The sequence below is a fragment of the Lutra lutra genome, chromosome 4 (genome assembly GCF_902655055.1).
Source record: "Lutra lutra chromosome 4, mLutLut1.2, whole genome shotgun sequence".
In the NCBI taxonomy this organism is placed as follows: domain Eukaryota; kingdom Metazoa; phylum Chordata; class Mammalia; order Carnivora; family Mustelidae; genus Lutra; species Lutra lutra.
In genome coordinates, this window is record NC_062281.1 from 177,986,681 (window position 1) to 178,014,071 (window position 27,391).

Genomic DNA, 27,391 nt, shown 5'->3' on the forward strand with positions numbered 1-27,391 from the left:
AGCAGCATCAAGGAATTTGTTACAAATGCAAAGTCTCAGGCCTCATTCCAGACCTAAATCAGAAGCAGGGGGCAGCCTACATAATATTAAGAATTTTGGATTTTATTCTAAGATTAATGAAAAACAATTGAGAGATTTTAAACAGAGGGACAACATAATCAGGATAATAGCAGCTAAATGGTTTGGCATTAACAGCAGAGCAAAAACTCCTCAAAATCTAATTTTTATAATAATCAGGATCAGAAACCATAATGAGTCTTTACATCAAGGGTCACAATCATAAAGCCTTTAGGGCTATGTGGTAAGGTGAATGAGCAAAGAGGAGGACGAGGAGAACTGGAGAGGCTGCCCTCCAGTCAGCCCAGCTTCCGTTCCGGAGCCAAACACCAAGAGGCGCCTCACAAACACCCGCTGAGAGAAGGAGCACAGCGGCAAACCTCGGGATCCCTTGACACAACTGCTTCGGGAAAGAGTGGGCCCCTTCTAGGGAATCCCGACTTCTCCTTTCTTCAAATGTGACCGTTTCCCAGCCTGGCTAGGCAAATCTGGCATCAAACCAAAATTTCAAAGAAAAACCACCTTTTGTTTCTTAGTCCAAATAGCGGAGGGATAAAAAGCAATTCAACAAACAAGATGCCAATAACCCAGCCAACTCACCTCCCACATAGAGCTTCCACCACAGAGCAAATGACCCATTTGGATGAATCTATAGGAGAAGCCTGAGCTTGGGAAGGCTCCTTGTGATAGGCTGCCCAGGAACAATCCTCCCCTGGGCCCACAAAGCTGCCAGTGCCCTCACTTCGGCAGGTCATATCAGAAGCTCTGGATGTGACGGTACAAGGCTCTCAAACCTGTTTGTACACTAGGCTTCTCAGGACTGAAAAATGACACAGTTCCGCTGGAAGATTACCAGGAGCAAGCAGAAACTTTCTGACGGGGAGCGACTTAAAGCACTGGCAAAAATCCACTGATTCGGTTTCTTGCCACAGTAGCACCTCACTCCGATTCAGTCAGCTACAGACCACAGATGAGGAGGGAGTAGGTACACACTTCTGACTGAATCAGGTTAAAAAACACATTTCAGTGAGGTCTGGAATGCAGAAAAGGACTGCAACAGTCCTTAATGAAAAGGGAACAAAGAGGGATTGCCTTATCCAGACACATCCTCACCCAATTCCTCAACTGAGAAAGTCCTCAGTCTCAGGGGGCCCACGTGACAGTGGCTACGCCCATGGCCTGGGATACCTGCACAATGGGTACCAAGGGAATCCGGAGACCTTGCCCCACGCAGGTTATGGCTCACGGATCTTCAGGGGAAGCCAGGGGAGGCTTCGTGATGAAGAGAGTTCTTGCCTCCTACTTGTTCCTTAAAGATCCAGAGACCATTTTCTCCCAAGTCAGAATAACTGAAGAGATAGGCTTCAAATCAGAGTAGAATCAAAATTTCTAAAGACGCTTTTTTATCTAGACATGTGTGGCTGAATTTCTATTTACTAACCGAAGCAGGATTTGTAATGGAGGGTTTGTCTACCAATGGTCTTACTAGATTTTAGAGCAGCCCATTTTATTCCCGTGCCCAGCAGATTAATTTTCAGAACCTCTGTGACTGGCCCGCACATAGTACCAGAGCTAAGACGAGGGGTAAGTGTTCCCAGACCCAGTCTACTTTTAACTAGTTGGTGCAGTCTCTCAGGTATCAAGTAGTCCCTACGTCCTCTGAGATGATAATGAGAATCTCTGACATTTAGGGAGTGCCCACAATGCATGAGCACTCTACTTTAACCTATCTCATGTTAGTAACCACTCCGTGACAGGATCATTTTACAGATGCAAAAATGAAGGCAGGAGAAGGTTAAGTGACTTGCCCAAGGGTACAGAGTTAGTGGCTGAGTCAAAAATGCAGATCCAGGAGCTCTGGCTCTAGAGCCCAAGCTCTTCATCAGCAGACTGTACTGCCTTTCTCAGGATACAATCAGTTCATCCATAAACAGCAATCAAGCATCTGGGCACCAAGCACTCTACTAGACAAAAGCACCTATTCACACAAAACAACCAGAAAAACTGCTTTTACTCAGCCCATGCTCAAAGGGACCATCCAAGCTGAATGCACCCCAGCTCGTACTTCCTAGCTAAATACTAAGACAAAAACCTAAAAATTAAACCCTCAAAAATAAGGTCAAAACAACCCTGAAACCTCTCTCAACTTTGACAGAGAGTGAACAGTGCTTCCAATATCTTCATCTTCTCTGTCCCTTACCTGGTTCATGCCTCAGGAACCAAGATTTAAAAAACAAACAAAACACAAAACCAGAAAACTCTAAACAGAGATCACCAAACCTATTCCCCAAGCAGCCAGCCAAAACAGATATTCCACAAGATCAGTCCATAAATTCCTACTTGGAATTTTCAACCTGAATTCAAGGAATAGCTAATTGTTTATTTAGGTCATACCACCAAAACATCCAACCAGAAACCAGTTTTCTTTGCTTTCCTCTCTGCCCCATCATCTGTTAGGGGTTGGCAAGAATACTCACAGGCAAGCTTGAGGGTCTTGACTGAAGACTCAGGTTCATATCTTCTTGCCCTCCCTTACTGGAGGGGGCTGAGGATGCCTGAGACCCAAATGAATCTTGAGATAACTCCTAAAATAAGAAAAACAAAATGCTGTGAAGGCCTGGTATTGGTAAACCAGGCAAGCTTGCTTCACGGTGAAAGGGCTACGGAAGTGTCTCACAGAGGGCAGGTGGGACCAAGAAACTGCCTAACTACCCACGATATTATCTGAAGGCAGAAAAATACAAGGTGTGGCTCTTAAGACAGGAAGGTTAGCGAGCACCAGGTGACGTATGGAAGGGTTCAATCACTACACTGTACACTTGAAACTAATATGACACTGTACGTTAACTAACTGGAATTAAAATAAAAACTTAAAAATAAAGTTGGTTTAATTAGAAGGAAAAAAAAAAGAACGTCAACAGTGCATTTAAGACTCTGAACAGCACTGCTGACCATTTATTGGCATAGACAGCTATTCCTGGGGGTTAAACGCTCAAGTACAGCTAACTACAAGGAATGAAACCAATTAATTAAAAAAAAAAAAAAAACTCACGCTAGAACCTCTACAATAAAATGAGTACTGCTTCCTTCAAAATGAAACTGTCTTGGGATGAGATATTTATTCCAATACTGCCATCAATGCACAGAATCTTTAGTGGACCTGTCGTCTGGTCATATCTCCTCTTTTTTGCTCTTAAAAGAATAAAGCCCAAATTGTTATTTTTAGGCTTTATCACCTACCTTGCTCATAGACATGGCTACAAAGGAATTTTAGCTATTTCCTAAAATCAAATCCACCTTCAACAAATCACACTTGCCACCACTGAGACTGTTCTAAAGAATGTTCTAAGAATGTGATGTCGGCTCCGATGGCAATTTCACATAAAGGGGTCCAAATTATTCTGAGCAATGGCAGAATGTAACGGCAGCTGGAATGAACGTACAGTACAGCCTCCCAAAGTTAACTTTTCAAAAAGAACTAAACTCACTTGGATGCTCAGTCCTGAATGCTAGTTTATAAAAAACAAAACAAAGACAAAAACAAAACCAGTCCCATTATCTTTAATTTCTTATCGGTCTATGCAACTTCCCATTGCCCTATTTCTTCATCAGTAAGAAGAGCCACAGGTTTTTATGCAGTTAAGAAGGTTATGCCTTTATTAGTTCAATCAATCCAGTTAACATGTTTACCCAGAGTTTAATTGGTTTTTAACTGCACATGAGAGAATAATTTGTATGGCAAAGTTCTCCTGACACCAATCCCCAAGCTGTCTATGGTCACACGCAGGCAAGGGCGAGAGGCAGGGGCACCTTACCTGTGGTGGAGGGAAGCGCTGTTGGGAATAGGCAGTTTGCTGCGACTGCTGAGACTGGGGCTGAGGGTACGCAGCCTGCTGGGAGAGCGTCGAGGAGGCTGGCTGCTGAGGTTGCTGCTGCTGGTAGGGAGACTGTGCCTGCGGCTGTGAGTAAGGGGGCTGGCTCTGGGGGTGCTGCTGGGTGGTGGACTGCTGGGAGGGGTATGGAGTCGGGGACTGCTGATGTGGAGGCTGGGATGGCTGCTGGGAGTAGGGAGGCTGAGAAGCCTGGAGCTGTGGTGGCTGAGATTGCGGCTGCTGCTGATAGGAAGGCTGGGCGTGAGGGTTCTGGGATGGTGGCTGCTGGGAGTAGGGTGGCTGCTGCTGCTGGGGGTGAGGACTTTGCTGGTTGTAATATGGAGTCTGGCCCTGCTGACCATACCCACTGGGGCCTTGTTGTCCGTAAGGAGGAATCTGTAGGAAAGGAAAGAATACTTTTAGCACAGACTCTTCTGGATGAAGATATTCTATCCGACTACAGCCTGAGGATGGGTATAGGAAGCAGGCAATGGCCCAGCCTCCCACTTAGAAGGCCCATGGTTTTTCCTACCATCCCTCTCTAAACTGAGCCAGAAGGACAGCCCAGCTGGGTTACTAGTTGGTTTGTTTACAAGTGGACTGCATTTGTCTACGGAAAATTGACACTAATATCTGGGCAACTTTTAAGAGTTCGAGCGCAGCCGTTTTCACCAGTGAACCTCTTCTTTATCACAGCCTAAACTGTTTTCTAAGTGCTAGGAATCTGTATCCTCGCCACAATGAATGGTCAGCAGCAGCCTGGCTCAGCTGACTAAAAACGTCGGGTTTAATAGCCCAGACAGTGTGCAAATCATTAAGCTACTCTGGTTCTCTTTTTCACTCAGTCTTCATTCAAAAAATATTTAAGAGCCTACTTGCTTGATTGTACCAGGCTCAATTTTAGGCACTGGAGGTATATCTGGTAGGAAGGCAAAACAAAAAAACAACCAACCCCGTAATACCCATCCATCTCTCCTCCATCTGCTCACCGGAAAAACAAAAACAACAAACAAGCCCCCAAACAAACAAACAAACCTATTTTCCATATTTAAAGAGCTACTTTGCTTTGAAGTCTTAGAAGTAAAGTTAGGTTTTATATTCTGTCCATCACCATTTTCAGTATGAGTATTACTCAAATATAAACGATAGGAAATGCTGTCAAAACAAAAAATGACAATAGATAATGGTGCAGATGGCCAGACAAGAGGAGACGAGGGAAATCGTAACATTTTTAACAGCACTGTTAGCATCACTACCGTTCAATCTTCCTTTTTTCTTCTATTCCCAGTCCCTCCTAATCTTTCATTTTGAATGAGACAGCTATATGTCGAAGGCCTTTGGAAACACGAAGGTCCTTTTCCATCCCCAGGGCACAAGGCATGAGAGGATTTTCCTGATTACAGTAGATAGGTGCCCAGCCCCTGCCTTTTTTCCCCCACATCCTTTGGAGATCACTATTCAGTGGGTACAAGCAGGCCAGCCAGGTCAAAGGACACAGATGACACAGGTAACCGCCTATGGCCGGGGAACAGTTTTTCCTTGAGCACACGTGGGATGATGCCCACAACCTTGGCCTTGTAAGCAGCATACTGCAGACAACTGAGCCCACTGGCCTATGCTCCTGTTGAGAGGTTTAGATGCCAAAGACTCATTCTGAGTCTACAGCTCAAGACCAGATCATGGACAGCAACAAGGGTTAAGGTAATTGGGAGTCACCATCTACCTGCTGTGCATAAGAGAGGCCGCCCATGGCACTCTGCGCCCGGCCCTGCATGGCCATCGGGTACCGCTGCGGGGTCTGGGACCCATATGGCTGCCCTGGGTACCCATGTCCTTGCTGCGGTCCTGATGAAGGTCCCTGTTGTTGCGAGTATGGGTTAGTCCCGCCATATGGCTGAGGTCTCATCTTGCCCATCTGATCCATTGGACTGGATGGCTACAAAATAAAAAGCATTTCATTAACCTGAAGCTTTGATAGCCTCTGGCCAATATGATCATAAACACAAGCGTACAGGTCTGTATGCCACATAGGAAAACAGTTACTATGAAAAAGTAGTGGTACAGACCCAGTAATCCTCGGGCAAGTCATTTAACCTTCCTCATAACCTTGGTTTTACCCTATGTGAAATGAAAATACCACTATGAAAGCTATGTACTACTTTGTGAGTGTAGCACTACTTGAGATCCAAGGAACAGGCCAGGTGTGAACCAATGAATATATGCACCCTCTGGTACAGAAAATCAGAACAAAGACCCTTCAGTTGCGAGAGGGCAGTGCTGCTATGCTCTGCCATCATCTTGTTCAACACCATCAAAACTAATGCTTCAGGGGACGCCTGGGTGGCTCAGTTGGTTGGACGACTGCTTTTGGCTCAGGTCATGATCCTGGAGTCCCGGGATCGAGTACCGCATCGGGCTCCCAGCTCCACGGGGAGTCTGCTTCTCCCTCTGACCTTCTCGCTCACGCTCTCTCTCACTGCCTCTCTTTCAAATAAATAAATAAAATCTTAAAAAAAAACAACAACAACTAATGCTTCAGGGGCGCCTGGGTGGCTCAGCGGGTTAAAGCCTCTGCCTTCGGCTCGGGTCATGGTCCCAGGGTCCTGGGATCGAGCCCCGCATCGGGCTCTCTGCTCAGCGGGGAGCCTGCTTCCTCCTCTCTCTCTGCCTGCCTCTCAGCCTACTTGTGATCTCTGTCTGTCAAATAAATAAATAAAATCTTTAAAACAAACAAACAAAAAAAACAAAACAAACAAACAAAAAAAACCTAATGCTTCAATACTGTGGTTGGGGATTCAAATTCTTAAGTACCTAGATGCTTCCATTCTTTAAATGGTGTAATCTTTCTTCTTGCATATCTGTAGCTTGTTTACACTATGGCACAAGCAATTACGTTTATGCTTTCTTCTCAATGGCTAACATGGCTAAGTTACAGCTGTTGACTCTGAATTTAGAGCCTTGGCCATCTCAACTGAAAAGTTCATCTCCTTTAATATTCAAAGGTTTGAATGTGTAAGGATAGAATTTTTATCTCCTTAAAGGACAAGATATACAAGTACACCAATAATGGAAGCTTAAAGTATAATTCACAAGTATTTGGCTACTAACATGGCTTTCTTTCAGCTCTATGTGGGACAACAGGTTCAATCGCTCATTCACTTTCTGACATAACTCTATCCTATTGGAGCTATATATAGGACAGAGTCCAGCATGTTTTCCAGCCAGTGATGCCTACCTATACTGATGGGCGGGGTGTGTCGTTAAAGACCTTAAATAGATACACCAGAGTTGAAGAGTAGGCCTGGACTTGACACAAAACTTGAAAACTGAATCTTAAATTGGGAATGGGGAATAGATATTAACACTCTGGGTCTGTATAACATCAGCTCTCAAATTAAGGATTCAGTGGTTCTCAAACTTTAGAATGCATCAAAATCACCTGGAGGGCTTTTTAAAACACAGACTGATGAGACCCACCCCCAGAGTGTCGGACTCTACAGGTTCAGGGTCAGGCCTAAGCTATGCACTTGTAATAGTTCCCCACTGATGTTGATGCTGCTGGTTCAGGGGCCACACTTTAAGAACCACTGGTCTAGATTATACCTAGGGTCCTTCCTCTTCTGCTTTTCTATAATTAATGTTCTATAATTTAAGGTGGATAAGACCTTAAAAAACAACAAAAGCCCTCTAAGATAAGGGGAGGGAGGCACACTCAGATAACTGGTTCTCTGTACATGTCTTTTTTGGGGGACAGAGTACTACCTAAGTGTTTTATAATAGAGGGAAAGTCAAGCTGGTATACGGAAAATGGTTAGACAAAGAGCCACAGAAACTGTCCTTCTAAACACCAAAAGGAAAAAAAGCAGAGGCAAAATTCTTAGGCTGCAGCAAAATCTCAGCTAAAAAGGTAACAGTGAGGATGGAAGTACCTTCAAGTTTCTAGACTACAGTGAACCACAGTAAAACCGTATCCCAAATCACTACTACATGTCAATATTATTAAAGTGCTGTTTCCAACAATCATACCTACCAAATTTTTGCCCAAGTCCTGCCTCTGTAATAAGAAGCTCCAATAAAATCTCAGTCATTAATTTTGGAGCTACAGGGATTCTTTTGGCACTGTTTAGGAAATTCAAATTTAGCAACTGGACTAGTAAGTAATAAGTAGCATGGGGTCTTCCCCAGATACACCTGGCTATGAAGCCAAAACATCATGAGTCCCTCCTGCAAAAAGCTCAGGGGCTTACACGGCCACACAATGCCACACATAGTGACCAGATTCTCAGCTCACCCCCAACTGCAGCTGCTGTCCATGTGGCCCCCAGGTAAGGAGACTACACTTGCTCAACTGAAAGACCAGCCCACTCTAGGTATCTCTGTCAGACCAGGTCTCCCCACAACACAAGTTGAGCGGTCATTACCATGGTTACTGTGGAGCTTCTAGAGCAGTAGTTATCAACCAGGGCTACAGATCAGAATTTTCTGCGAGGCTACACGAATGCCTGTGTCTCTCCCCAACTCCCTCCACTCCTTAGGATCCTTGGATGATTCTAATGTACACTACTAAGTGAGATCTGGAGACACACTGTCCAATAAAATTTTCTGTGACATGTGACTTAGGTACTTGAAATATGGCTAGTGTGATTGAGGAACTGAATTATTTTTTTTTAAAGATTTTCTTACTCATTTGAGAGTGAGAGAGCCAGCTAGAGCACAAGCGGGAGGGGCGGGGGGATGCAGAGGGAGAGGGAGAAGCAATGTGGGCTCCATCCCAGCCCAGGATTAAGACCTGAGTCTAAGGCAGACACTTAATTGACTGAGCCACCCAGATGCCTGCAACTGAATTATTTTTATTTACTTTTATTTAAATTCAAATAACCACGTGTAGCTAGTGACTATCATACTGGACTGACAGTTCTAGAGCAGTGCTCACAAATCATTTTCCTCTTTCCCTGTTCACCAAGGGCTCCAAAATTCCTATCTACATCCTGTACAGTACTGCACAGAAAGAACAAAGAATGTGTAAATCTATAGACTTGGGTTCAAATCCTAACTCTATCACTGTCTAATCTTGAGCATAAGTCCACCTAAACAGTGAAAAATTTTTCACCTAAAATGCACATAACTTGGAACGCCAGAGTGGCTCAGCTGGTTAAGCATCCGACTCTTGGTTTCACCGGGTCATGATCTCAGGGTTGTGAGATCCAGCCCTGCCCTCTCCCTCTCTCTTTCCCCTGCCCCTCCCCCCCAATCAATCGATCTCTCAATAAATAAATAAATCTTAAAAAAAAAAAATGCACATAACACACTACACACAGTACCATTTAAATGCCTAATAAATAGCTATTACCAATAACGATTAGCAGTGCTTCTGCCTGGCTCTGAAGTTCACAGTGTGCTGCAGTTCTATACTCTTCAGACTCAACCCACACAGGGGCATGCCCAGCTCCACACAGTGGTATCCTGCCCTGCCCGCCTGTCCACAATGGCTTCCACTAGCAGAAACCCAACCCTTCAACATAAAGGCACTTCCCATTCTTCAGCACACTCTGATCTCTTATATCTCTAAACTTCCTATAATGAATTCAGAATCCTAAGATTTGACACTTAGTTGTCTAGTTGACTGCATCTGTCAAGACTATGTTCTGGGGGGCACCTGGGTGGCTCAGTGGGTTAAGCCTCTGCCTTCCGCTGGGGTCATGATCTCAGGGTCCTGGGATCAAGCCCAGCATCGGGCTTTCTGCTCAGCAGGGAGCCTGCTCCCCTCCCCGCTCCTCCCCGCACCCACCTCTCTGCTTGCTTGTGATCTGTCAAATAAATAAATAAAATCTTGGGGGGAGGAGGAGGACTGTTCTAGGAAGCCAGAGATCACCTTCAAAGTCCTTCCCCTCCACTCCCTGCTACAGAAAGCAGGTGCAGAGCTAGGGCCCAGTAACTTCAATGTGCCAGGCTGCCCTACTGTAAGAAGTAGGTAGGGGATACTATGGGGAGAAAGCCCAGATCAAACCATCTAGCCATAGGCCAGGGGCACACCCTAAACCAGGTTATGACTTTGAGGGAAGAGGAAAAAAAAAATGTGGATTAAACCGAAAGAAAAGAGGACAGGGTAGAACAAACAGCCAGGGGAGAAGCAGCACTTTTGAGAAGAATCTTATGTGCCATGCTGTACCAGAGAGGTCCTCAAACTGCAAATGCATCCCCAAACACAGCTTAGAAACAAAAGGCTAAAAGCAAGTTATCTCTTTCTCCCTCATATCTAGAGACCTGTACTCCCAGTGGAGGACAGTTACTTAGAGGGTCCTAATTAATAAAGGTTTCAAGGATTCCTCCATCAACTTTAGGAAATCTTTGCAGACCAAAAATAAATGCAAGTCAAAGAAATCCTTATTCTAAAAATAAAATTTAGACATTGCCCCTCCTGGACATCAGATTTCTGACCCCCTCCCTTCACCAAAGGTTTATAATCAACAGAATACGCAGCTTTGCAAATTAAAACATATTCAGTTCAAACAATCCGATAACTCTGGTTTCATGTCAAAGCTAAACATCCACTCATATCAGAAGGGGAGGTAAGTAGAGACCTAACTCACACTTCCGACATTTCAAACCATTGTGAAAGATTTATGATTTGCAGTTATAGATGAAATGACATCTTACAATCTCTCATAACAGAGAAGGGGCCTTAAATCACCACTAATCAGCTTTATTGGAAAATAGCAATTTCAAACCAGAAAAATCCCTACTACATGCAAGACAGAAAAGCCAGTATCAGCAGTCTGCAGGCATCAAGGAAGAGGCAGGGAATGGGGAAACACCAAACTCTGGCTGCAAAGAGCCAGAGATTCCACTCTGGGAATGATGGAGAGGAAATCCTTTCAATGGGAAACCACAGGAGTAGATTACTGTGATTATACTTCGAAAGCAAAGGCTCTGCCACAAAGACACATAAATGAGAAGAAAATGATGCCCCCTTGATCAGGGAAGTCAGGCCCCTTGCTATATACTCTCCTGTATTCATAAAAAATAAAAATAAAAAAGGGGGAAAGAGCCATAAGGAAAAAAATCCATCTCCATCCACCGCTTATCTCTTTCCAGATCACTGGCCGTGTTCCAGACCGCCTGCCAAATACAATGCATCAAAAGAAGCAGTTGAGGGGCATCAAGGGCAAAGATGCCTAGTAGGCTGGACCCTCTGAATATAGTCAGAACAGCTTGTAGACTAACCATTCGCACAAAGTCCCCCTAATCCAGGCAAAAGTAATTACAAGCCCCTCCAGACCAGTGGGCTAATGGAATCCCTGACAATTTCTTATTGCACCAAGAAAAGCCGTAACAATCCTCAGGGATGCTGAGATATAACAAACTGGACTTCAAAATTCTCCCAACTCCTGACCATGACTGATTGTGAAGAGAGCAGGGAAGATCTCCCCCAAGGCCCCCTCCTTCAAACTTCCGAGCAGAAAGATACTGTTCACCAAAATGTATCACACCATGTTCCTGTGGCACCAAAGAAAGATCAACTTAATTTTCTTGAAATAAAAGTCCGAAAGCTCCAGGCTTCAGTTTCAATCCGAAGATAAAGAAAGGATGTGACCAGGCAGCAGGCAAACCTAAGGAGCCAGACTTGGTACCCAAAGATTGGCAAGAACAGGAGTAGAGAGGGATGGGCCGGGGGTGCGGAAAAGCTGTCCATCAGAATGCAGAAGTCTTGACTACCACTTGTTCTGTCATCCTAAATGCCAAATAGCTGGGGCCAGTATAAACATCGTGCCATAACCTGGAATTTGGACATCTAAATATTATTCCTTACTCCTTGTGCTTTCAATTCATTCCTGGCCAGATTTGTTGTATGACTTTTAATAATAACAATAAAAAAAAGCATCCCTGGCTCTTTAACCGAAAGAACCCCCTAATTGATTCCCACAGTAATTAACCTGCATTTTACCTCAGAGAGCGGTAGTTAAGGAAGTCGGCACTGCTATTTATAACTCATCTCAAATTGAGGGCAGACTGCCTAAAATCTAACACATCCCAGCTGTACTCCTGTTTGAACTGGGGCCAAGGGAATTTTTTAAAGCAATCTTGGCACCGAATGAATGACACCAACAGTATGAGAGCGCGAGCGGTTGTGTTGTGGTGACGTAGCACTGGAGGTGGAATGGGAGGGGGCCAGTGTACTGTGATCCCTCCCGTGCATGCCTGCTGCTCGCCGAGTCCCAGTACAGTAAGCTGGGAACCGCCCACTGAGAGCCAAACACAGGAAAAGGCTTTTCCTGTGGAACGCCTTGAAGTGAGAAACACATGGCTAATCTGCATAAACGCGAAGCCACACCGCCCCTGCCAGGAAGGTTAGTGCTCGTAATCTCTGGCCATGAAGCTGGCTGCCTGGGAGGACTTGGACTGGCGCCTGATAACCCAGAAAGAGCCGAGAGAACAGATGGGTAAGGACCCCGGCAGAAAACAGCCCCAGGTCACGTGACTCGCCACATGGCCCCGCCAGCACAAACTATTGTCTGGCTGCGGAGCTCCCATACAAAGGCACCCGGCCTCGGCTTCCTGTGATCACAGGGACGGGCGGCAGCTGTTGATCCAGTTCCCGTTCGGGACCCTCCCCTGTTGAGGGGCATTCCAGGCAGGGACAAATATAAAAGGTAAGGCCTCTCCCAATCAACGCTTTCAGCTTCCCCCAAGCTCCACGTGGCTCCACTGGGATCCCAGGATGGACAGAATAGACTCCCCTAAAAAGAATCCCCCTTTATACCCTGGTACACAGCAGCTAACCAGAATAAATCATTCTCATTGTGCCCTCTTCCCCGGCCACACAGACATCTGTATCCAAAGACTCCTCATTCTCTTCTTACTCTTCCAGTATTTCACGGCTTTGAAAATTGGTCAAGGACCCCTACCCGAACTGAAGAGAAACTGCCCAGAAACCTGCTTGTTTAGTTCCATCCCCAGACTCTGCCTCTTAAAATAAAGAGTCTCCCTTCATTCTGTTTTGGATTTTAAACAGGTTTCTGTACTGTTTATGACCTAGGACAACAATAAGACATTCCTTAAACTCCTATCTGGTCTCACCAGAGACATTATTTAAGATTTTCTGAAGCTAAACTGATGATAGGAAAAGAAAAATACCTCTTCAGACATACCAACACTTGACCTAGGAAATTAAATCCACTAAGCCCAAGATTCTTACCCTTCTTAACCTAAGAATGGCACCCCAAATTTTCTACAAGAGATGGAAAACATTCTAGTGCTAGTTCATCCAAGTACTAAATGAACTGGTCATCTGCCTATGGTGAGACAAATATTAACAACTACCTCTCCAAAGAGATTTTTTTTTGAAAAGATTTTATTTATTTATCTGACACAGAGTGACCCAGGTGCCCCTCTCCAATTAAAAAAAAAAAAAAAACCTTTTAAAATTCTGTTAAGTGTCCAAATAGAATACAAATTCAGAAATCCAAACTCAGGACACCTGGATGGCTCAGTTGTTAAGCATCTGCCTTCAGCTCAGGTCATGATCCTGGGGTCCTGGTATAGAGCCCCGCATTGGGCTCCCTGCTCAGTGGAGAGCCTGCTTCTCTCTCTCCCACTCCCCCTGCCTGTGGTCCCTCTCTCCGTCTCTGTCAAATAAATAAATAAAATCTTAAAAAAAAAAAAAAAAAAAGAAAGAAAGAAAGCAATAAAAATCCAAACTCAGGGGTGCCTAGGTGGCTCAATCAGTTAAGTGTCTGCCTTCGGCTCGGGTCATGATTCGAGTCCTGCATTGGGCTCCTGGGCTCCCTGCTCATCGGGGAGCCTGTTTCTCCCTCTCCCTCTGCCCACTTGTGCTCTCTCTCAAAAACAGACAGACAGACAGACAATCTTTAAAAAAATAACCCAAACTCAATGAAAAGTTCTATCAACCCTACTCTGTTTACAGAAATAATTCTAGGAGATTAGGGCATGTTCCTTTCTGCAGACTAAGAACTCATTTCAAAGCCACCACCTGAAGCACCAGCCTGACCAAACGTCTAGGAGGGGCTGCAACCGGACATCAGACTTGATCTTCCAATCCACACTCTGTCTCTAAAAGTGATAGAGAACAAGGGGCTTCTCTCCCTGGCTCAGAGATTTTAGGCTACTGTGCTCCATCCTTCTAGGTCAGATGATCACAGAAAACTTACGAAGGGTAGAAAAGAGACCAAATGGGTGAGAGTCACTGAATCATCTAGCAAAACTCAAACAGATTATGAGAGCCAACTGTAATAACCACCTCACAGCTGTCCACCCAGAAGAGGCATGCCAGAAAAACCACAACCAGGTGGCTGTATTTTCTTTATTTCTTCGTTGGTTCCAGAAAGAGCCCTTCAAATAGTGCAGCAACAGCACCAAACTAATGAACAAACGATGAGTCCTTCTTAACCAGCGCACTTTCATTAGCCACCTTTCACAAAGAAAATGCTCTTCTGAAAATGATGAGGAGCACTTTTTTGAAAGACCAAATTTAGCTAACCAATCTCTCCCCATTTCTAACAAATTACAAAAGCCTCTGAGGAAACCACACAACTTCTTGAGAAAGAATTCCTCGTTGGGTACTGCTTCAATCCCAGGTTTTAAAAACAGTTAAGTCCCCAAGAAGATGATTAAACAGGAACTGAAATGCCATTTGATAAAATTAAACATCCCCTCCTTAACAACTTTTTAATCTCAAGAGTAAGGCAGCAGCACAACATGGTGAAAAGTACTAGACTGAGAAGACACTTGGGTTCCCATCCCAGTTCTCCGACCAGTTCCCTGGGGTGGGCTGGGGTTGGGGGGATGGGCGAAGCACTAGCCAGGTTGTACCTTAACGTCCTCAGCAACACAATGGAATCCGGCCTTCCAGATTCAAATAGCAGCTCTGGGAGAGGGCCAGGAATCTCCTTAGGCAATTCTCCTGTCAAGTCTGGGAGCCTTCGGGCTACGTGCCCTCTTCCCCAAACTCCTCCCATCTCTAGTACCAAGTGACTCTAGAGATCAGATACACGTTCAGTTTCCTTAGCCAAACAATGGTCTTTAGAGGGCAATGCCTGGCCAATAGAGAAACCACCAGGAATGCACCTCAGACTCCCAGATTCCTAAATAAGCAGCAGTCTCAGTCAAAACCAGGCTTTCCGAAATTCATATACCGAGTCCCTGCGTTGTCTTGTTCACCTAAACACATATCACTAATATACTATATACTTATGCTGCTCACGGTCTATATTCTAGGCTAGAAGATAAGCTCCAGGACAGTGAAGATGTGTGTGTAAAGCAACTTTCCTTCTTTAAAAGTAGGAAAGGAAAGGGGACTGTGGAAGAGAAAGTGAAATTCTAGAGGCCTTGTTAATTCCTAACCTCCTTCATGCAGAGGAAATGCTTTGGCCCTGGGTGGCCAGTCCTACACAATGGTTAAGAGCTCTGCCCTTCCAAGGCCTTCAACTTCTCTGTCCCTCAGTTTCTGCATCAAGAGAGCAGAGACAATAGTAGTAGCACCCTCGGGGCTGGCTTAATACATTAAAACAAGACCCTCTTCTTCAAACCAACTGGACATGCTGCGGCCTCACCCATCTCTCCACCAGGAATACACTTTCTTTCTTCCAGTATTAGTATAGCTCTCTTCCACATCAAACAACACTTTAACGTGGCCTTCCTGGGTAAACCCATCCAGTATCTCGATCCTGCACAGCTCTTAGACCTGGTCCATGATTAACCATTCTCCCAAGCATGTATCACTAGAATACTCTATGGTTTACTATTTATCTTGTTTAATGTCTATATCTTAGACTAAAATATATAAGCTAGTGGGTATATGTCTAGAGATACTAGAGGTGGATGTGTGTTTCATTGACTGTTATATCCTCTAGTACCCAAAATGTTAGCTATTATCATCCTGCACAAGTCCCAGATTTCTAGAAACAAAGCTTAGCAACTAGAACACTTAAGGTCTGGTCATATACACTCAAGACCAGAAACCCAAAGTGGTCAATTAGAGGTCAGCTAACAAATAAACCGAAGTTATGCTTTTTAAAAAAAAGAGGAAAAAAAGCACAGGCTTTGATACTACATTGAGCAAGTCACTTCCCTTGCACCAGAATCATCTGTAAAACAGGGGGATTAAAAACTGTCTAACAAAGATATAAGATAGTTGAAATGATTAAATATGTGAAATGCTTGTTAAACCTACAGGTTCATAAACTACACATACAGACATTACTTCCCTTTACCCTCAATGAAAGAAAAAGCAGAATGGGTTGTAAGCAGTTTCAAAATGCCTGCTTAAAAATCAAGAACAACACAAGTCAGCCATCGAAAGGGTTGATCGGTCCAGTTTTCAAGCTCTATCTACTTTCAGTCTGTTCTCCCAAAGGAATCCCAAGCAATCTCCTCCCAAGAATCCTGACAGTAAAGCCCAATAGTTTTCAACCAGAACAATACTAACCCCCTGAGAAGTGTTTGGAAATAAATGTATGAAAGTGCCTTTTTTGTTGTTTTTTGTTGTTGTTGTTGTTATCACATCAACTCTGTGGTGCTACAGGCATTTATTACCTGGGGAGCAGGATGCCAAATGTCCTGCAATGCATCTCCACACAAAGAAGAGCCTCGATGAGAGAAACAATGGACTCTAGCCCATTACAAGTCCAATCTTAGATGGAGAATTTCCTGTAACACTTGACCCTGGAGCAGTGAAGGGAAAGGGAATCAGAACTGACCAGTACCCATCCCAAGAGCCCAACATTACAAAGCCACCCAGTAGCCAAGGTAATCATATATAAAAATTTACTTTAAAAAATAGTCAGAAGATAATTTACTGAAGGTCGTACTTCTCCTCCAGCGCATTTATTACAACTTCATTATGGTTATTTGTAATTATTTACTTACATCTTTCCCCACTAGAAAGTACTCCACGGAAGCAGAAATTATGAATCCTATGTTCACAACACAATAACTGATACATTGTAGAAGCTCAGTAAGTATTTGTTGCATTACTGTAAGCAACCTGCAAATGGAAGGTAGTAGGTACTCACAGGTTTTCCAAAAAAAAGTTCTGCCACAGACTTCTTACATTGGCAAGTAAGTCCGTAACAGGATTGGGCAATTAAGTGAGCTAAAAAGTTATTATCCCTCCAAATTCCTGAGAAATGGGGAATAGGATCAAAGTCTAGAAAACCCTGATGGTATGCAAGAAAAACAGGTTGGGATGTCACATCCCAGTACTGCGCTCGATAATTAAAAATAATGTACAGACCTTGCTACCCACATGAGGTGGTCTAGGTTGACACCAGGAAAAGGTACTTCCTCCCACAAACCATTCTTTGGTGTTTCTATTAGGGAAAGGACCTTAGCGTGGATGGATCACAAGCCCAACGGAGTGGCACGGTTTTTAAGACAGTTTCTGCCCTGCTTACTTGTCCCTTATCATGAAGTGATACAGTACACGTAAGGAATACAGAGAGAGCCAAGGGTCGGTCATGTAACCTTACAAACACAGCTTCACCCAGGAGGGCACATAGCAACTTTTCAATAAAGACAACACTTCTAAATCACGCTTACTTCTTCCGACCTAGTTTCTGAAATACTCTTCCTTCTTCCATATTAAACTGCTTTGCAGAAAACTGCTTAAAAACAAACAAAAAAGGCAAAGGCAAAAACTGCTCATAGTCGCAAAACTTTAAGGCCTCATTTGCTTTCTCTTTAAGAAGCTCTCATTTTCCCCCACTCCTTTTATTTTATCTGTAATTCCAAACTTGGACTGGTCTTGCATGGGTTATATAAAAAGATCCTAAATTTCTCTAAGTGCACAGTTCTACATCCTGCCAAAATTTCTCCTTCTGTACTAAAAAAGGTATCTGTGACACATCACTGAGCTGTAGGAACTTGATTTACATGCAGTCGGAGATTCCGTTTGTCATCAATCCAATCAAGTCCTGTAAAGACACTGTGAAGTAGCAATGCCACTGTGTTTAATTCCTAGGGCTGCCTTGGACCACTTTCCAAAAAAGCCAGTCTTTCTCCTGGTCCCCTGAAATCCACTCTGAACTCTAACAGGCACAATCAAGTAAGTTAAAGAATGGCCCAGGGTACAGCCAACCTTATTAAGATTATAGATGCCTCTTAAATCTTCGGGCTTTTTTTAAGGTCAGCAATTCCCTGAATGAAAAGCCATACAGTCCTGTAAATTCTCCAGTTCTTTTCAAAGCTCCAAAAGCACGTTGGTACCAACCTCCTCTACACCACTGTTGACACAAATGTGTACAGGAGACCCTGGCTGGCTCCATCAGTTTTACCAGAAATATGCCTGGGTCAGACCAAAGTTACTAGCTATCTTTTCTGAAGTTTAGTTGTCTCTCCTCTTTATTTGCTATCTCTGGCCAGTATAATCAAATTGAGATGGATACCTGGCAAGCTAAGTTATGCAAATCTAGCTAAAATTTATCTTTTCCTCATCCCCCACCCCCAAGTCAGTTTTCGTTTTAGCTCACACACTCTTTGGAGATTGTCTTATTCAAGGCACACAGAATTTCCTTTTGGTGAATACGTCTGGGTGGGTGAACCCAGCTATCTCAATCTCATTTTATTTTAACCCAAAATACCATAATGAGACCACATATTGGTCACTTGAGGTTTCATGTAGGGGTTTTAAAGAAGCCGATTCAAAGCTGCACTGGGAAAGCAGAGGATTCAAATCACAGACTAGAAAGAAAAACAAAAATGTTACAATCTGTCCTGTACCAACACAACCCCAAAAACAGATTGAGGAAGTCTAAGAAACAGTCTTCTCCAGGCCAAAGGCAATAAAGTGGGAAAGAGAGTAGAAGAGGTAGAGATCATTTAGGAAAACTTCTGCTTGTTAGTTAATTAGACAAAGGCACTTCCTGCCTCTCCTTAGGGCAGGTACCTCCAACTGAGGCACACAGATAACCAGTCGATCTCAAAGTGGTGTAAATTGCATCTCCAATAAAGACATTTTACCAGCTCTAGTTTGGTAAAGTTACTAGGCCTCCATGTGCTCTGCATTCTACCAACAGAGTTAGACATCAAAAGAGGGAACGGAAAAGGTAAAAAACAAAAAAACAGAGAAAATCAAGCTAGAAGGCAGAGGAATGACAAAGGGAGATTAAAACACACAAGCACACACAAAGAACATAGGACTCCCTACTAGAATTATTTGTCTGTACCCACAAATGTCAAATCACAGATCAAACTGTCAGTACACTGCCTCCTAGAAGCCTTGGCCTTCATCGCAGCCAGGTCACAGTGATCACAGCTTTACTCCTCAGACAGAAGGGAAAAGAGGCCTGGCTAGGAAAGTTGTTTTTAATGGGAACAATACAGAAACCACATCAGGTTTTCAGAAAGTGCAGGTGTACCAGAACACTGGTTCTACACTATGTCTTTGCATTGTTACAGTTTATTCCTGGACCATTTCTCAAACTTCCACTTCTGTGCCAAGCACAATCATTATTTATCAAGTCATACAACGGGGGACAGGTCTTGGCTCTAAAGTCCGCTTCTCGAAGAGATCTCAACCACTTCAAAGATGGGCAGCTTGTCAGGAGTTGACTCAGAGAAGCTAGGACTTTACGACAAGGGTCACAAGGAAAGGAATCACAGCAAGACTCTCGCTAGCCACTGAGGGGCTAAGGTGTGAGAGAAGGAGGGAGGTCATTAAGGATGTCCTACTAAGAGACCAGCAGATCACCAAAGGCCCTGTTCTCAGATCAGTTGGCCATCACGAGCAGAAGGGACATTATGGCGTTTAATCAAAGCTCCCAAACTGGCCTGAGTGCCATTTTCAAGAATCACTTTCTTAGTCAATTTACTTGCCTGGTCATACCTGCTGACCACACAGTCACAATCCTAAAATGAACTTTTCCACCTTCATCAAACAATCAGTACCACAGATTCAGATTATCCTCATTCTGCATGTCACCAAAGAGCTAAGAAAAAGAGAACTGGAAGGCAGGGAGTCCCTAAGACCTATAAAGAAATAGAACTGCTTGTTCACTGGAGTTTATCATTACTGCATAGTAGAAGATCCATCTCAAAAGTATTCCTTTCTTTTCCCCAACCCCACGCATTTACCTTTTCTCTATCCAGTAATTCTCTCACATCTTGGAAGGGTAGATACATGTGAAACATTAGCCTATGGTATAATCTGGAAGAAGTCCCTCCTGTAATTCAGTTATACTCTGTAGCACAGCTGACCATAAATGCATAAACCCAGTAGTTCTAACTTGGGTATGCATCACAACGGCCTGGAGCGCTTGTTAAAACACCCTGCTAGAGTTCTGGATTCAGCAGGTCTGGATAAGTATCTGCATTTCTTTCTTTCTTTCTTTCTTTCTTTCTTTCTTTCTTTCTTTCTTTCTTTCAAGTAGGCTCCATACCCAGCATGGAGCCCAATGTGGGGCTTGAACTCATGACCCTGAGATCAAGACCCAAGCTGAAATCAAGAGCTGGACAGTTAACTGACTGAACTACCCAGGCGCCCCCTTATGTTTCTCAACAGGGCCCAGGTAATGCTGATGCTAATGGTTAGGGATCCCACAGAGAACCACTGGACTAATCTCTCAAACCAGAACAGATGCGTAATAAAATCTGTTATTTTTTTTTAAGCATTAATATAACTTATATGTAGCTAAGAACTATGGGATAGCTTTTAATTCGGTAAAGACCAAGTGTCTTTAACCATTCGGTACTATCCCCCTCTCAAACGGGCCTCTACCAACTAGGAGTCATGTTCAAATTTTATTTGATAATAGTACCTTCATAAGTCTTATTAATATTTATTGAAACCTACAAGATAGATCTTTTTCCTCATTATATAGTTGAGGATACAGATTCAGAGAAGTTAAGTGACTTGCCTAAAGTCACACAGCATAAGGGAACTTTAAACCTTGGTTTTAGAGCTGACTCTGCTATGAAACTTTGTGTGAGGTACTCAATCTTCATGTGTTCACTTTCCCCGAGTGGAAATTAAGACCATAAACCTTGCCTTTCCTGCAAGTGCTCCAAGTCATAGAAAGTAAAATCTATCTGCAAATACTCTCATAAGGCAAGTTGCTCTCACTTAGATCAAAGTGAAGGAGTCTATCTTTGAGCCTCAATCCACCCCTACCCTCACTCCTCTCAAAGGTCCCTCCCAAAAAGAAAAGTGGCCTAATGACCAAATGCCACCAATTCTTCTCATTGGGAATCACATGGCCATTCATCAGAAACTTAAATAAAATTCTAGATGGACAGAAATCTAGGCATAATGTAAAACTGTAACTAAAGGCTTTTCAGTCTTTCACCCCATTTAAGAGTCCCAGGCTACTGCAAAAATAATGTCCCAATAAGCCTTAGTGCTTGAATAATTTATTTTGAAGAAGCAAATTTATTATTTTAAAATGTTATGGTGCTCAAGAATCAGGTAAACCTTGATTCATATCAGAACTCTACCTTTTACTAGCTTTTTGCCCTAGGGCAAATTTCTCATTTTTACTCTCTTTCCTCATCTGTAAAGTGGGAGGAGTAACAATAGAGTTCACCTCTCATGGTTTTGAAGATTAAATAAGTAAATTCATAGAGAGACCCAGCACAAAGATTGGCACATGGTAAGTACGCAAATGCATGGCTGTTAACAATAACACTCACCCTCAGTATCCCATCATTTGAAAATTGGAATTTCAGTGAGATTCTCAGCCTATCCCTAGCCCAGGACACAGTTATGGATCAACTACCTATAGAATTGCTCCCCAAATCTTTTACAGTAGAGCTATCTTTGGCAGCCAGATTCCCAAACAGGTAGAAAGTTGACTTTTTACATCTACTACTGCTGGAGCAACTGAAGAACTCCACCACCTGAGGACTGGAACAGAGAGAGCAATCCGTACGCACCAGACCGGACACAGTAGCTAAGAGCAACTAATTCCCGGCATTTCTGCTTAGGTGACTTGTTCACTAAGGATAAGAGAAAGCCATAAGAAGGTCTACCCAGAGGGAGGGGGAAATCACTGTGCAAGAAGAGCCCAAAGACACATTTGTTTCCTCTAAGGGGAAGCGCTCAGCACTTTGTAGCCTTTAATCATCTACCATGTGGCTGAACTCACACTCTGCGTAAAGTCAAAGTATACCAGGCCTAAGTCAGTTGAGAGCAAACAGCTGGACCCAGATGCACTCATGCCCAACAAGCAAGTTGTGACCTCAAGGAAAACAGGAGGCAAAATAAAAAACACCACGCACACAGCAAATGGGTTTTTAAATGACTGATATCACACCAGCCCCTTAACTCCCCTGCTGCCGTCATGCTGGTGCTAGATCTTGAGCAGGGAGTTCCTTTTAACAGAGATGTCTATAAACAAGCAAGCTGAAAGCTAACAAGTTTAAGAGGGAAAAAGCATACAAAAATCTTGGCTGCTGGTGATGAGCCACAGAAAATCATGAATGTGCCCGTGCCAAGGGAGGAGGAAGTCTAATATCTAACATTGCAGACTTGGGAACCCAGAAGCAACGAAGCCATAAGGAAGCCCAAATGCAAAAGAGGAAAAAAAGCACATGGCACATTTCCTCTTCATATGGGTGGCAATTTAAGCAGCACTCTGGGCCTGCAGAGCACATAGCCCCGGTGCCCAAAGCCCCTTAGTATTTCATATCAACATTAGCTTCCTGGAGGGTGACAAAAATCTGTCCTGGATTACTGGGTGATTTCTAATATGTACCATAACCAACACTAAGTCAACATTTTAGGGATCAAATTTCCTACTCTGCAGCGTGTTGGAATGCATTCTTGGCATTGGACCTCTCACTGCAGCACACCCTTGGAATATGCAGAAGCCATTGGGAAATAAAGACTCAACCTGTCCCAAGACCATCTTCTGGCATGCACACATGACTAGCAAAAACACATGAAAGTTCACTCAGATGTCCCTTAACATTTAATAAAAACTAATCCCATCCCATTTGAATGGGGGGGAAGAACAATTTCAGGAAGAATATTCAAGGTTGTTAAGTCAACATTCACCCTAACCTGGATTCTTCTAAAACCCAGACAGCCTAAGGAGGAGTTCATCTCAGGCCCCTACTCCCCTACTATCCATCGCAGATGAGCCACCGAGCCTCAATTCTGAGTTCCTGGAAACTCGCTTTGCAAAATCCCAGAATGGCAAGGCAAAACAAGTTGAGAGAGAGATTTCTAGACTAGAATCTGTACTCAGAACTCTATACTTTTGTATACTGCAACAGTGTAACCTATCCTTCTCTTCCAGGTGAACGCACTGTAGTGGCCTGGCACTGGACTCTCCAGGCATCTTCAGTGGTTAAACATCCACTTACTGCCCTTGAAAAGTGCCAGAAATCATGTGTGGTCCAACTGCACATGGACCAGCAGATAGAGAGAAACCAGAATCACTGCCATTTCGGAGGCTCCCGTAGGAATAAGCATGTGTTTGCAGCATTTATGAGCTTTTTGGCCATGGCCAACCTAATCAAAAACAATATTAAAGGCCATTTCTCTGAACAGATGGGCAAACTGCACATGTGCTGCCTTACCCACCCATCAACCCTCAAAATAAGGTCTGATCCAAGCAACTCAGCTTCAGCACAGCTCCCAACTCTTTAGAAATAACAGCAGCCTAAGTGTCTGGACAGGTACTTCATGGCTCTCGTTTTAAGAAAAGTCGATTAGCTCTGCCAAAAAAAGAAAAAAACCTAAGCTCTCCAACCAAAGTTGAACCACTGTCACTGCAGAGTTGTCCGGGGCACACAACTCTGAAGGGGACACAACCTTCCAAACCCAAAATTACTACAAAAGAGCCCCTGAAACTGGCCAAGAACTTGGCAGGTTGTACTAAAGGCCCCACATAACCACAAGAACCACTAAGACCCTAGAGCCACTCTCTTTCACAGAATTTTATAGTGACAGTCCAAATTCTCAAAGTCACCAGAATGAAGCAACTACAGGTCTGGAGATGGTTGTGTAACATGGATCCTATAGAGCCTGTGGCACTCAGGGTAGCATTATGAAAAAGCAAATTAATATTTTAACTTTCCCCCTCTTGAACATTAAGTTTCACGATTCACTGCCTCCGAAAAACTGTCCCAGGTTAACCCTGCCCAACTCTGACTGCTCCTTATTCTTGAATTCCTTCAGCCCACACACTTAGTTTGGTCTATACCCATTTACAAAACCCTGCTTTGCAAGTTTTCCAGATGTGTGCACATAAGCATGCTTCGCCAAGAAAATGAAATTCCTCCGAAGCAGATACTGTCTCTTTTTAAGTCCCTTCCTAGTATCTAACTGGCGTGTTCACACAGGGCTATTTCCTACTCCCATCTGAACCTCCAAATCCCGGAGCTAGAAATCATACTCTTGGCAACAAGTCTGATGGTCTAATACCCTTATCACCATGACACTGAGAAAGGCCTGCGCAACCAATGTCCGTGTCAACCCAAGTTTTTGTATTTTGTTTTAGAACAAGCTGATAGCCTTAAGTTAGCGGAACCTAAAAATTATGGCCAGGGCCATAATGATATTCATATTCCCTACTACTATGCTAAGTCAAACAGGCATTTCCAGGACTCTGGTCTATAAAAACACTTCTTGTGAAGAAAACTGGTGTCAGAGTCAGTGGATTTTGTTTAAAAAGAGACTTTGAGGAGATAAATCTGGTCATCTCACAAGGCTACCGAAGCAGAATACTACAGGCACACAGCTAAAATACTTCTAAAATATTTCTTCCTCCACAAAAAGAATGTTTCACTGAAGGAACACAGAAATGTTTTTAATCCTAAAATGGCAATTTCAAAAACAAAGACTGAATCTACCCATATAACCCTTCAGGCAGGATTTAGTGAGTCCCCAAACATTTGGGCCTTGTACTAACCCAGGAACCTGGGAGCATTAATTTGAACATATATATGAAGAATGCACAGGAGTCCAGTGAAAACTATACAAATAAACCCAGCCCATAAAGTGGGCTTCTAATCCTGAGAGCCACAGCAAAACAGATGCCGAGGATGACGCTGAAGCTGCAGTATCTTTTTCTCCCCTCTCCTTTCTGGTATTCCAAAAATGCAAACCCAACCCTAAGAACATCTCACCAACTACAAAACCTTTCCCAAAGAACAAGGCTTTGAAACTCAGTGTCTCATAAACCAAGCTTTTGGAGCACTTAACCTCACTATTGAAACTTAGGATCTTCTTTCCAAACTTCTGTTTATTTTCACTCTGAAACGGCAATCCATTTTGAACAGGGGCTCCATGTGCCCTGAACTTAGCCTGGAGCCAGGACCATGGAGGCTTCTCTTCCCAGACAGCATCTTTTCACTTCCAATCTCTTTTAGATCATCTCTCCTTATCTCCACATCTCCACACCCCCCTTACTACCCTCTTCCCTACCCACATTTCTTTTTCTCCAATGTTACTTATTCCCCCACATGAGAACAGACTAGCATTATCTTTGCTTGAAAACTGTTTATTAATTTGCCTGTCAAACATTCTATAGAGCCGTTTACATCTTACTACAGAAACCTCCTGGGTACATATTGACAGCTCAGCAAGTATTTACACAAAGCTCTGAAACATTTGGTTCCTTCAGAGAGGAAGAAGCTGCTGTGTCAAGCAGAGAATGATCAAACACCTTTTCCTCTACCTTTTCCCCTCTTTCATAAAGGGAAGCTTCCTTTTAGCATACTTCGAATATGCCTAAATTATCCTTTTAAACTACTAAGCCAGGAGGAGAAAGAAAGGAAATTCAGGTGTGCTGGAGAAGAGAGAGAACAGCATTTTCAGCATTTGGAAATCACACCATGTAGCTTAAAAAACCAAAGGTATGAGAAAAGGGCAACAGGCCTATGAAATTGACCCTGTAATGCTTGGCTTTTCCTGTTCCAGTCTCAGGAACGTTTGCTCCTCTCTCAGCAAAACTTACAGGGCAAGTTCAGGCACTCAGATTACAACCAACTGCCCAAACCAGACCTAGACCTGCCCAAACACCCAAAGAGTCTGGAAAACTTAAAGAGACCTCTCCCACCTTCCTAACCTCCCCCCGCCCCAAAAGAAGCAGAATGTTAATGTTATGAATATCTATTCCCTACCCCACCCTGAATGTATTCCCCAAATCCCCTCTTGGAGATTTTGAAGCAACTATTTTTCAAGTCTTGCTTTAATGAAGTCTGCCCAATTTTTCCATTAATGTTTAGTGTTTTAACCACCAACCAGGTAGAATGATTAATGACAAAGTTTCAAAGCAAAATAGTTGGGGTAGGGCTTTTTCTGTAAAGGGCCACAGATCATTGTGGTACCCAACTGTTCAGAGCTTGCTCCTGTAAATCCTCAGGAGGAAACAGCCTTGAGTTCTTCAGGCCCAAGGGAAGAAAGACAGTCTCAAGACCCCTACCGGTACATGTACAGGAAAAAGTTGCCGTCATGGTAAGTCAGGTACGAAAGCACAGCCCAATGTGTAGCATCGGAGAAGAAGGCCATGTAATCCACCAACTTCACTTCACTGATGAAGAGACATCATCAACGGCTTGCCCCAAATCACACAGCTTAATCTAGAACTGAATGTGGAATCAAAGCCTCTTGCTCCTGAGCCTTGTGCTCTTTACCCCCACCACTATGTCACACACAACTCAGTGTGCATCAATAATAATAATGATCAATCTAAACAAGGAGAAACCCAGAGGTAAAAGCCATGGGAATCAGGACTCCATTTTAGAGACTGAGGTATCCCAGCTCACTGGCAGGAAAGAACAATTCAGTGCCAATTTATTTTGAATACCGTATTTTAACCATATATTTGCTCAGTTCAGTGGCTTCTAGAATTCTATAATACAACCTTGGGGGGCGGGGTGTTGGGAATGGGCCCTGACCATACTCTGTTAGCCTATTTCCACATTTTCAAAAGTTCACTAACTTCGTTGCTAAAGCCTACTGTAGACATGACACCCTGAAGGAATCAATCCAACAGATGAATGTTTAATGCAACCCAAGACATCTTATTACAGCAGGTGCCACTTGTCATGGTTACTCTGTGTCACACACAAAGGAAAGAAACCTTGAAAAGTCCTTATAGGGCCCAATACAAAGAAGCCAACCTTGGTCCTGGATGCTTTCTCTTCTCTTGCCACCAACCCAACCCCCATCACCCCTAGTTCTCTCAGGGACAGTAGAGAAACATGAAGCCTCACAACTAAGTGCCGTTTCAGTGTGGTTTTCCTGGTCCCTCCTACTTGAGAGAGCTCCAAGAGTCCTGTATTTTAGCCAGCTCAGAATTTCTGCCAGCAGGCATTCCCATAATAAACCCAAGATTCCTGTATTTGTTTCCCAGGAATCGGAAATATCATCTGATATTTCCATATCAAGAACAGCTAAACTTCTACAATCAAATTCATCTTGATCCTGGACCACATACTCTATTTCATTTTTTACTTTGATGAGCTGATACTCCTCTCAGGGTACTACAGCTAAAAGC

At 43.5% G+C, this 27,391-nt stretch overlaps 1 protein-coding gene across 2 annotated transcripts in view; it reads right to left on the minus strand.

Moving 5' to 3' along the window:
• ARID1A (AT-rich interaction domain 1A) overlaps window positions 1–27,391 on the minus strand; it is a 70,283-nt gene that overhangs the window by 37,793 nt on the left and 5,099 nt on the right. For both annotated transcript variants that reach the window (XM_047723725.1, XM_047723723.1), the window contains exons 2-4: window positions 5,653–5,865; window positions 3,873–4,325; window positions 2,535–2,642 (exon numbers count right to left, since the gene is read on the minus strand). In XM_047723725.1, the coding sequence (XP_047579681.1) occupies window positions 2,535–2,642; window positions 3,873–4,325; window positions 5,653–5,865 (774 nt within the window). The remainder of the gene's footprint in view (window positions 1–2,534; window positions 2,643–3,872; window positions 4,326–5,652; window positions 5,866–27,391) is intronic.